This window comes from Sminthopsis crassicaudata, chromosome 3, assembly GCF_048593235.1.
Source record: "Sminthopsis crassicaudata isolate SCR6 chromosome 3, ASM4859323v1, whole genome shotgun sequence".
Lineage (NCBI taxonomy): Eukaryota > Metazoa > Chordata > Mammalia > Dasyuromorphia > Dasyuridae > Sminthopsis > Sminthopsis crassicaudata.
Window position 1 is genome coordinate 18,041,179 of NC_133619.1, and position 12,218 is coordinate 18,053,396.

General features: G+C 50.6%; 1 protein-coding gene across 2 annotated transcripts; it reads right to left on the reverse strand.

The window, feature by feature from the left end:
• Positions 1-439: 439 nt before the first annotated feature.
• TRIM59 (tripartite motif containing 59) lies at positions 440-7,892 on the reverse strand. Of its 2 annotated transcripts, none has more exons than XM_074298102.1 (2): positions 7,502-7,892; positions 440-2,077 (listed from the first exon to the last, which is right to left on the reverse strand). In XM_074298102.1, the coding sequence occupies exons 1-2, from the start codon at positions 7,715-7,717 to the stop codon at positions 854-856; spliced, it is 1,440 nt and encodes a 479-aa protein (XP_074154203.1). In that variant the 5' UTR covers positions 7,718-7,892; the 3' UTR covers positions 440-853. The 2 variants fall into 2 exon arrangements, with proteins under 2 accessions (XP_074154203.1, XP_074154204.1); XM_074298103.1 differs by lacking the exon at positions 7,502-7,892 and adding an exon at positions 6,320-7,140.
• Positions 7,893-12,218: the final 4,326 nt, after the last annotated feature.

The following is a 12,218-nucleotide window of genomic DNA, read 5'->3' on the forward strand; positions in this document are numbered from 1 at the left end:
GAAGAAAAAGATCAAGAAAAGAGCTGTGGGGAATGTGATGGACTCAAGAATGGAATGATTACTAAGGAAAGAGATCCCTGTGGGGTTAGAGTACAGCAGGAACAGCAGTTGATACATCAGTGTGACGGAACAAATGCCAACTTCCCTGGGCCTCACTTCTTCATCTTTCAAAAAAGGGAGTTGGATTTGAGTCTTCAAGGTCCCCTCCATCTCTAGACCTGGGATCCTGGGCAAAAAATAAGGCTGGGCTGCCTCCAGAGGAGGGGGCAGAGACAGCTGGGAGCTGACCATGTAACTAGAGGGTCAAGGCTACACAAAGGAAAGGACGGCCAACTCGAGGGATCAGGGACTAGGAGAATAGGAAGATACAGTAGAAAATTTTAAAAGGTGACCAGCATATATGATTCTGTTGAGGGGAAACAATCTCAGTAGACACATATTCAAAGTTCACAATGTTATAAAAGTCAATCTTTATTAGCCAAAATGGAATAATCTTGATTCAAAATAATTAGAAAATTGACTCCGAGTAATAGCCAAACATTTTTCTTCTCCTCCCTCCATTCTTCGCCCCTACCAAAACATGACCCGTCGAGCTTTGATGACATTTTGCCATCTTTGGTAGTGCTGGCAAAAGGCTGGACTGTCCCCACTCCCCACAGATAATTAAGAACTGGCTAGAGAGGTAAACATAATTAAAATTTTTTTTTTTTGAGGCTGGGGTTAAGTGACTTGCCCAGGGTCACACAGCCAGGAAGTGTTAAATGTCTGAGACCGGATTTGAACCCTGATCCTCCCGGAAATCAAGGCTGGTGCTCTATCCACTGCGCCACCTAGCTGCCCCACATAATTAATTTCAATCTGAATTCTCAGAAATGGCATCCCATATTAATTGTGTCAGCATATGATAAGTGTGGCACATCATTTCGTTAGCTGTATACATGTTGCTAGATAAAATACGATACAGAAATTGAAAAGCTTCTGAAAAATAGACTAAACTCATGTCATAAAAAATGGGCAGCAGATGGTCATCAAACAAAAATATTAACATTAACAGCCCTGAAAAAACTGTCAATATAAAAATGCTTAAAATCTTCCAAAACTCTGTTTTCTTTATCTTATGGGAAGGGATATACTGGAACCTTAGCGGAGAAAGCTTTATTTCTGGAACTACAAGGTTATTTATTTGACCAATCTCAGTCCTTGACCAATCTTTCATCAAAACTTGTTCAATTCGCGGATAAATTTCAAAATGTTTAATGGTAGGGAGTTTTCTTTGTTTCAAAGCCTGCACCCGCTGACGAATATTATGGATTTTTTCCAGGAATTTAAGATGTGATTCCTCATCTCCCAAAGATGTAGTCAATGACATCAATTCAAGCTGCTCCTCCCTGATTTCTTTCATTTTTTCGATTTGTGGGGAGTATTCTTCATCAATTGCAGCCGTAACATTGCACAAAGCGGACAGAAAAGCATCTTTTTTCAGTTCCAATAATTCAGTAATCTTCTTAAAACAATGGAGGACAACTTTTTGTTCACTCTGGACAATGTCCTCAAAATGAGATTGGTGTTCCTCCAATGTTTCAATCAGCAAGCAAACCTCTACCCAGTGATTGTCAGTTAACTCCTCGAGAAGCTTTGGAAGCGTCTCCTTTTCCTTGATGTAAGCGCTGAGAAGGTCGTCGATGGGGTGGCCATGATGCTGGCCTATGGTGAGGCAGTGGCCACATACTAGCTGGCGGTCCAACAGGCAGTACACGTTGAGGGGCTGGCTCGAGTGTTCAGGGCAGGTGACGACATCTGAGTGATCTCCCTGCTGGTATTTCTCAATTATAGCTCTCAGGGCAAAGTTGATAGGTAAAGACTCAATACCAGGGGGAGGGATATCGATCGTGCTTCTGCAGTTGGGACACTTCAGAGAAAATCTTATGGCTCTCCATGGATAAAAGTTACCAGATGCCCGAAAAACATTTTCCAGACAATTTCTACAAAATGTATGGGAGCACGGCAATACTCGAGGATCTTCAAATATACTATAACAAATGGAGCATGTGAGTTCTTCCTCAAAATCATGCATTTCCTGTAAAGAAAAAAATAATGGACTTTATCAAATTATTTGCAAATATGAATTTCAACAGGTTTCAGAATCTGTCTCCAAACACTAATCACTTAAAACCGTATTTGATAAGAACCTACTACAACAAGCAGTTAATGACAGAGACTATCATCACCTAAACCTAAGTTTAAGACTTCCTAATCTTATGTGATACTTTATAAGAACCAATTTCTAACCTTTATGGGGACCACAGTTAGTCAAACTAAAAATATTCCAATTAAATTTTTTAAATGAAATTTTAAAATTCTAAACCTAAACATTTTATGTTTTTCTATACAACCAAGATTACTGGGGTGTGTGTGTGTTTTAAATGGAGGATCAAAGCCAATAAGCCTTTATTAGACATTTACTATGTTCCAGGCACTGGAGATACAAAGCCAGACCACCCATCCCAACCCTCAAGGATCTAATTATAATAGAGCATGAAAAAAATCAGGTCTATAAGAGATGTAGAGAGAGAAGAGATGGAAAGCAATCTCAGAGAGGAAAGCACTCGTGGCCAGAGATTGGGAAAGACCCCCTGCAGAATGAGGCACTAGACCTTGGTCCTGAAGGACAAGAGAGCGTGCTTGTCCCTGGGCACAGCCTGGGTAAAGGCAGCAAGAAGGCAGATGAGTGTTGTGCTCCTGGTGAGAGGCTGCAAAGGGAGGAAAGGGCCCGGTCCTGCAGGAAACTGGGCATCCCGGGTGTCGAGGCCTGAGTGGGGGATGGCAGCCCTTTCTATAACTGAGCAGACTCTGGCAGAAGCTGGAACACAGGGGGTCCAATGACCCAAGACATGCCAGTGCAGAGTGCCAAGCTCAGGGAGGCACTGAGGTTGGCAGCACCTGCCCTGATGGGCCTTCTCCATAGGAACTGGAGGTTGGTGGGGGGGAACAGCTTTTGGGGCTACAGACTTCCAAGGTCCTCAAAAGTGTGCTAGAGATGCCCAGGGTGCCAGGTGAAATGGCCCTCTGAGAAGAACCGTGCCGGCTTTGTGGGTCTCAATGAGCCAGAATCTGGGTTGGGAGGCTGCCTTATGGCCTCACTTGGAGAGGCTGTCCCCCCGACAGCTGCTTCCATTGTCCCCTTGGAATATTCTTCCCACTGAAAGCTTGCGCCACCCCCCTTCCCTTCAGCAGAGGAGCATGGAGGACCACAGGAGTGCCAGCCCCTGCCCCATCTCTCCAGGGCTGCTCCTCCAGGTGGATCTGGGCCTTCAAGCCTGAGCTGGCCCCCCTCAGCAGGCCAGCCTCTCCCTCAGGGACTGAGGCCACAGGGAAAAGAGGCCAGATTTACGGGGCTAGTTAGAGGTAGGGGAGAGCGTCAACTGAAGGGGGAAACCTTTCTGGAGCCCTGAAAGCTGCTCCTCCCTCTCCATCTCTGCTGCCATCATCACATCCCAGGCCCTCCCAGCAGCTTCCAAGCCTCCCTTCCACGGCCCTTCCAGAACGCCTCCTGACAGCTCTTCCAGCAGGACATCCTTGCTCTACAAGTAGTTTTTTTTCACATTTTCTTGATTATTGCCTTTTTTTTTTGCCTAAGAAAGAAATAAATGTCTTGCATAATTTCACGTGTAATTGATATCACTTTCTTGCCTTCTCAGTGAAAATGAGACTTCAGAACTCAAAAAAATTTTTTTGAAGAATGTTAAAAATTATTTTTGCAAAGTGGCTTCTGGGAGTCATCCCTGCCAAATTTCTAGACATATTACCACTCTGCTAGTTACATGTGGGCTGAATAAAATCACCTTACTGAATTCTGAATACAACCAATCAATTCTAAGAAAAAAAAGTGACAAAAGAATTCATTTTTATAAGTTATATTTTATAAAAATCTAAGCTAGATTTGAAAATATTTCTCCTATTGTCTCAATAGTTCCATTAAGGAAACTAATAAATGAAGGAAAAAGCATGTATTAAGTGCGCTAAACGTGGGGAATACAAATGCAAAAAGCAGGTTAGTTCCTGACTTCAAGGAGCTCACTTTCTACCTCAGGAAGTCAGAACACACAGGTGTGTGCCGGCCAAGAAGGGTCAGGAAGACCCTGTCAGAGGAACAGGGACATGACAGTCATTGTGAGCCGAGTTTCCTGCTGCTTTTAAAAGGTGATAAAATAGACTTCGCCCTAGAAAGTCAGGCTAACTAGCAGGGTGCATTCACATTCCAAAAGGGCCGGGAGCCCATAAACCAAGTGCTCATGGGCCTCCCTTGCATAAAACAATGCCAGCAAGCTGACGTAGCCAGGAACCACAACAGGTAACAGGCACTGGCACGCTGGAATGGAAACCCTACCCACAGCTGAGAAGCAAAGGAAAACCACCCACGAGACGCCACCACGGCCGGCGGCTGGCACGGCCCTCCCGATCCCGGGCCTGGCGCTCGTCCTGCCCAAAATGACCTCCCGCTCAGGGACTGCAACTAATCCTAGCAGCTGGCCGAGGATTAAGGGATAAAAAAGCCAAGCTGGGAGAGCTGGAAATGAGGGGGGAGGTGGGGGCCCCGATTCTTCCCAACTTCCAGCAGGCACAAGCTCCTGGGGAAGGAAGGGCACTTTCTAAACTCGAAGAACCACTTTCCACCCACAGTGTCGGCAGCCCTAGGCCAAGGCCTGGCAGGGCGGCCAGCTGGGATGGGCTTGGAGGAAGCAGATTCCCGCCTCGGATTTTGTCATCCTGGAAACTAAGGGCAGAGCAAGTGCTTTAAGAGATACTTGTTGCCTGCTCAAACACTCTGGGATACACAGTGAGAGACAGACAGACACACACACACACACACACACACACACTCTGAAATCACAACTCCAAAGGAAGCAGCTTCCTGTTTGTCCAAGGGAAGGCCCAGATCAGCCCGGATGTCTGAGGTCTCCTCCCCGGCCTGGCTTTAGGCTGTCCCAGATTTCCCAGTGACTCTTGCCCTAATGAGTTCTGGGAATAGGAAAGGCAATTTTTCATAAAGGATCATAAAGCAGCGCTGCTACAAATTAGTGCAAACAGACACCCCTAAAACCTTTTGTACATTCACAAAACATGGTTTAAAAGGCACAGTTTAGCTTTCAAATAATTCTGTCAGACCTTTCTTCCACATGGCACAGAAGGGCAAGCTGCTGATCCAGTTGCTGGCCCACTCCCTTGGCTGATAAGCCACCTTCCTTTAAAATCTATTTCAGACACAACAAAGAATACGGGGCCACTAACAGAAACCTTCAAGCCACAAAACCCACTTGGGGGTGACTTACATTTCCTTTTCTCACCTCTCCCAGAAAGAAGGAAAAACAACAGGGTTACCGTGGAAACACACGCTACTTTAGGAAACAAAGAGCTCTTACTAGGAAGTGCTTCCAATTTGGGGACATAAGCTCTTGGCTAACTGGCGAGAACATGTCCCTAAAAATTCCCTTGGATGACGCCATCTGGAAGGCCTGCCTCTCTCAGAGGTCTTCGTGGAAGTCACTGGCTAACACGCCCTTGGATGTCTAGACCTGCCGTACTTCCAGTACCTTGGTAAGATGGCACCGGGCGCTCTCCCAAACATGGGCCTGACAAAGTGACCAATTTCGGACAGATGTCTAGTAGAATGATGCCATGATGGAAGTTTAAACCACTTTGCCGGAGCCCAGTTCGGTATCTAGGTATTGTGGTGCTACTACAGAATCACTTCAAAATTCCAAATGTCTCTACTTTTTTGTTCCCCCTGAGGCAGCTGGGGTTAAGTGACTTGCCCAGGGTCACACAGCCAGGAATGTTAAGTGTCCCAGGCCGCATTTGAACTCAGGTCCTCGGGACTTGGGGGCTGGCGCTCTCTCCACTGCGCCCCCTAGCCGCTCTTGCCTAAGAATGCCTCTCTCCCAGTCAGCACAGGTGCCCCGGTCCCACCCCCCAGCCCGGTGCCAGCCGAACTCTCCCTCCTCCCTCCTCCCGGGGCCATCTGGAAAATGATCCCTCGGATCTGTCAAGCTCCATGAACTAACAAATCCCTCCAAGCTCCATCCTCTCCACTTTTCTGCTCCAGTCTCGAGCGTTTATCTTCCCTCCGGAGGGGGATTTCCCAGCATCCCAGCGCCCTCCTACCCCGGCTGAACGCCGACTGAAGATAACTTAATGGCCCCAAAGGCTGTGCGGGAATGTTTCACTCCCCACTCCTCTGTTCAAAGTAAAACTTCTCGGTAATACACGAGGCTTTATTGCCTTTCATCTATAAAACAGGTCGTAGTAAAACGTTAATTACACTTTATGGCCTCCTGAGGAAGAGAACGACACCAGCTCACTCTAGAGTCTGCGGGAAAGGCCTGCCGGGATTTACGGAGGAGGAAAGAGGCCTGGGAACTCTCGGGAGGCCCCGCCCCGCTCCTTCCATCCCCCGCAGGCTGAAGCGGCGCTCTCTGCGCCCCCCAGTCCGGGAGCGGCGTCTGCAGGCGGCGGCGTTAGGAAGACGCCGGCTCCGCTTCTGCCCCGGGCCGGGTTTTGGGGGGTTTGGACCGGGTCCCGCCACATGGGACCGTCATCGCCTCAGCCTCACAAACTGCTCAGGGGAGAGCCCTTCGAGGTCCCTCGGCAGCTCCTTCCGCCTGCATCTGAGCGGATTTTTTTCTAAAACATCCCTAAAGCCAACTAAGCTCCGAACTGTTCTGCTCCAGAAAGTCCAAAGCCCAGCAGCCCCCGCGCCTGGCACCGGGTCAAAGGTGACCCTGAACCCAAGCCCTTCCCCCAGGGGAGGGGAGGTGGGGAGCGGTCCAGAACTCGCCCCCTGCCCCCCCCCCCGGGCTGGAGCCTCCCAGCGCTCCGAGGGCCCCTCCCCTCTCAGCTCCACGGTCCGAATCAAAAGTGAAAACGAATCCTCGTCAGCTTTCCAGCCCCGGACCCCAGGCCCAGGCAGCCCCGCCCCCAGCCCTGACAGCGGGACGGAGCGGGGAGGTCCGGGCCCCGGGACAGGACGGGCCCCCTCCCGCAAACACTTGGGAAGCGCCTAATAGGGGTCAGCTCCTGACTGCCCGGGCCCCAGCCCGGTGGGGACAAGCCTCCTGAGCCCGCAGGAGCTCCCGGGAGTCAGAGCCACGGTGGGGGGCGGCCGGGGGGTCTCATTGTGGATCAGCCCGGCCTCCCCTGCTCCGACAAACACAAAGGGCAAGGGGAGCGTTTTCAGACGCTGGGGTCCCCCGCCCCCAGCATGGGGTGGGACTGTGGGAGACCAGGGAGGGAGGGGATGTGGAAGCGGAGACTAGAAGCCGGGGGGCGACAAGCAGGGAGGCGGCACGGGAGAAAGACAGGTAAAGAGAGGTAAACAGAGGCAGGGGGTAACAAATGCAGGGGACGGCGAGGAGGGGCAACTCGGAGCAGGGACGCAGGAGCGGGGGCGGGGGCCCCACGGAACTGGCGGCTCCCTCCCTCCCTCCCACGTGCAGGGACTCACCGCGGCCGGCCGCTTTCCTCCGAGGCAGCTGAGAACTCTGGCCCGCTCCGCCGCTCCGGGGTCTAGGTTTTCCAGAGATCCCGGGTCCCTCCCCCTGGCCCCGCCCCAACTCCTCCCACAACGCCCCCGGCCCCTCCCCAGCCTGGGGCCAGGGAGGCGCGCGGGGAGGGGCGGAGCTTTGGGGGCTCCAGGGCGCAAGCGCCGCCGCCCAGGCATTTTTCCACCTCTGGAGATAACCGCGCCTTCCTCCCCATTACCCTCCCCGCCTCCCCCCGCCCGCGCCGCACCCGCGGAGCCTCGCGCGTCTTTCGAAAAGCAACGGCTATCAACGGCCGCCGCTGGGGCGGGAGCAAAGACCGGCTACTGGGCAGGCGCAGAGCTGCTAACGGCGACTGCGTCTGCGCGGGAAGGAGCGGATTCATTTCTCCTCCCCCCATCCCCTCTTTGCCTGAGCTCCCAGACTTGGAGTCCTGGCGCGTGCGCTCTGCTTCTCAATCCTGCCGCTGAAATCAAGTGCTTTCCCCGAGGTCCGGAGCGCGGCCCCGAGGGCAGGAAGCTGGCGTTCCAAGGCAGCCTTGCCTCCTCCTGCCTCAGTTTCTTCAGCTGTAAAACGGGCGCCCTAACTGCACCGAGGGTTGTGACCATCAAATGAGCTGCTGTTTCTGAGTGCTTGGCTCGTAGGGACCCTACATCTGATACCTGCCCCCGGGCCGGCCCCACCCTGAACGGTGCTCTGGCCCTTCTCAAAGCCGGGCTGCTTTTTTATTAAAGCGCCGTATTCACAACACACGTGCACGGGTAATTTTTCAACTTTGACCCTCGCAAAACCACGTGTTCCGAATTATCCCTCCTTCCCGCCCCTCTACGTGGCCGGTGGTCCAACACACGTTAAATATGTCAAAGTACATGCTAAATCCAACACACGCACACACATTTATACAGTTATCCAGCTGCAGAAAAAAATCGGATCAAGAAGGGAAAAAACCTGAGAAGGGAAGCAAAAACGCAGCCGGACAACAGTGGAAGGGGTAGAAATGCGGCGTGGTGATCCGCCCCGCCCCCACAGCTCTCTCCGTCCCAAGCCGGATGGGGTCCGGGGCCAGGCCCGGGTTGTGGGAACGCTCCTGTGTGGTTCACAAGTGGGGAGCCCTCCAGAAGCCAAGCACAGTACACGTTCTCCTGATGGAAAGGAGGAAGCCCCTTCTGGAGCAGGGTTAACACTTTTTATCCCCTCCCCCCACTGACCCTCATCCTCCTTGGCTGAGGGTCTTACATTCTAAACTCGGTAACTACCCATGAACTTGACCGATAAGTACGGGCCTGCCCATATTTGGCTGAAAAAGGGAGAAGATGATGTCATGGGAGGGGACTCAAATATGCCCTTGACTGGATCTTCACAGTCCTCCAGGCCTACTCAAACTGGAGTACATGAAGCCTCACTCGATTTTCACAACTGTCCTGAGAGGTCTCAGCTCCTCTCGTTCCCTTCCTAAAAGAATTTCCGAACCCGGAAGTTAGACCGGCAAAAGGAAGTTTAGTGGTCCTGGGAAGCCAGCTTTTCTAGGAGGCTGCCTCCTCCGCGGCCAAGTCCGGGCCCAGAGAGACAAAGGGTGGAGAGAAACCCGTCAGACACGCACAGGGCTGCGTCTCTCCTCAGCGGGCGGGGGTCCCCAAGGCAGCTATGCCAAGGACAGAGGGGCTCCTCCGCGAGGCGTGGTCCTGCTTTTTAGCTCCTCGGCCAAGAAATGAGTTTGAAATGACCCTTTTATAAGGAAATCTGAGACTGGAGTTTCCCGGGAAGAGTTTCCCCCCAGGCCTAGATTTCCATTAGAATGGGGCCATTTACTGGGAGTGGTCCTGAGCCAATTTCCAGCTTCCATAGAGAATTTCTCCCCTTCAAGGAGCTTCTCAAGCCTTTATCTCTTGGCTCTCCCCTCCCCCCCAGATCAGTACAGTTTCGGGGTTCCCCCATCAAGATCTTTGGAGCTGGCGGGAATCGTCTCATTGTTGAAGAGCCACGCCCATCAGAGCTGGTCTTCCTGTAATCGTGTGCTGTGTACAAGGGTCTCCTGGTCCTGCTCATTTCACTCAGCATCAGTTCCTGTCAGTCTCCCCGGCTTCTCTGAAATCATCCTGTGATCGTTTTTTACGGAACAATAATATTCAATAACATTCAGATGTCACAATGATGAGGTCTATACCTCATTAAAATTAGGATTGTGTGGTACGGAAAACGTCACCATTTAATAAAAAAGCTGGAGAGAGCTCTAGAGAAAAGCAGTTTATTGTACATTCTGGCGAAAAGGGCGTCCCACCCTTGGAGCACACAATGGAAGAGAGGAAGCGCCTCCTGTGGGCAGGACAGCCCCTTTAATCCCTAACACCCCCCTCCCCCCACTGACCCTCATCCTCATTGGCTGAGAGTCTTACATTCTAAACTCGAGATCTGCCCTTGAAATTGAACTTGACCAATGTTAGGATTACCAGGTGAGAACTCAGGTTGTCTGGGCAGTGACAAGGTGAGAACTCAGGTTGTCTGGACAGTGACAAGGGGAGAACTCAGGTTGTCTGGACAGTGACAAGGGGAGAACTCAGGTTGTCTGGACAGTGACAAGGTGAGAACTCAGGTTGTCTGGACAGTGACAAGGTGAGAACTCAGGTTGTCTGGACAATTACAAGGTGAGAACTCAGGTTGTCTGGGCAGTGACAAGGTGAGAACTCAGGTTGTCTGGACAGTGACAAGGTGAGAACTCAGGTTGTCTGGACAGTGACAAGGTGAGAATTCAGGTTGTCTGGACAGTGACAAGGTGAGAACTCAGGTTGTCTGGACAATTACAAGGTGAGAACTCAGGTTGACTTGACAGTTCTCTGGCTCAGACCTTTGGTTCGGGCCTTTAAAGGGAGTTGACACCTTAGGAATTCTAGGAGGAGCAAGCTCATTGGTGGAAGTATTCTCACATGCCCACATTCTTACAGATCTCCTCTCAGAGAAGGATTATAATTAACCCTCACAATTCAAGAACTTTACAGACCAATAAGTACATATTTGGCTGAAATAGGGAGGAGATGATATCATAGGAGGGGAACACATGATGCCCTTGACTCCATCTTCAGAGTCCTTCAGGCCTACTCAAACTCTGAAGTAGATGAAGCCTTACTCGATTTTCACAACTGTCTTGAAAGATCTCCCCTACTCTCATTCAGGATTAATTGAGGCCCAGGGGCAGGCTCGGGGTACAGGGAGTCACACGGAGCTCCCCTGCACCCCTTAGGATTCGGCGCAAGGATACAAAGGTAAATGAGGTCTGGTGGCGGCGGGAGTCCCCTGTAAAGGAATTTACAGGCCCGAAAACCTAGATGGGTAAAAAGGTTGATTGTAGGGTTTGGAAGCAAGGTTAAAGTCTGGTTAGTAAAGGTGAAGGGAGAGGAAGAAATACACCAGAAGGGGCGGACAGAGAGTCTGTGAGGCAAAGCATGGGTGCCCGCTTCTTTCAACTCTGCCAAGGGATGATTCCACCAGGCTCTTTTATCTGCTTCAAGGAGCCTAGGGCAGTGGGCAGACTTGGCGGGCTTTTCAGATAAGGAAGAAACTGTTTGGGAAAACCTGAGCAGGTAGTGGGGGTTGGGAAAACCCGAGCCAGCTGAGATCCGGTGGGGGCTGGGTACAGCCCAAACTGGCTCAGATCTGGATCTCTCCCCATTGGACACAACAGGACCGTTTGGGCCAGATCTTGTAATCAAAGGTCAGCCCCAAAGGAAGTTGGAGATCAGACAAGGAATCTTAAAGGGGCCACCGCCCCCATCAATAACTTCTTCAGCCATTCCCCCTCTGACGGGTGTCCGCTCATTTTCCAGTTTCTGGCCACCACAAAGGGCTGCCACCAGCATTCTTGCACACACAGGTCCCTTTCCCTTCTTTAAGATCTCTGTGGGACACAGGTCCAGTAGTAACTGCTGGGTCAAGGGTGTGACAGTTTGATAACTTTTTGAGCCTAGTTCCAGATTGAAAAAGGTCATATTTTAATGGGGGAGACAACGTACATATAAGGAAGCATGATGTATACAGTGGAAATGGAAGATGGATAGAATAAGCATTAATTTTGCTCCTACTATATGCAGGGCACTAGACTGGGCCTGAGAGATACAGACAAGGGGCGTCCTCAAGGGGTTTCCCCTTTTCTCCATAGCGGGCTCAGGAGGAATTATCCAACCCCGAGATTGATGGTGTGTGGAGTAAGATACGATGAAGAACTTAGAAGAATGTTAAATTCCTTTTCTGCATTCTATCTTCTCTAGGTCTCTGCATAAGTATGTTGAGTATCAGCCAAATTTTACTTAGATTTTAGATATATGTATTTAACCCAGAATGATGACATTTATCGCTGTCCAAGTCTTCAATGTTTAGACAACTAGTCGCCTGCTGTGTCCTCCCGGAACCAGGGGATCTGCTGTTTTGGGCACAAATAACATCCAATTAAGGGGGGGGGCACCTATCCCCTAATGTTCCCCAACCCATGATGTAATCCTTTGTAATTAAAACCTATAAAAACTGTATGTCAGTTCTTTAGCCCTTCTGCCGTGAGCTTTCTCTCCCTCCTCAAGGTGGAATTGCTCGTTCTCATGAGAATATATTAAGTAAATAACTTTTCCGCTTTTTACTTCGAGAGGTCTCTGAGTAATCATTTTTGGATAGTGTAAAGGGCTAGAACTGAGCAAT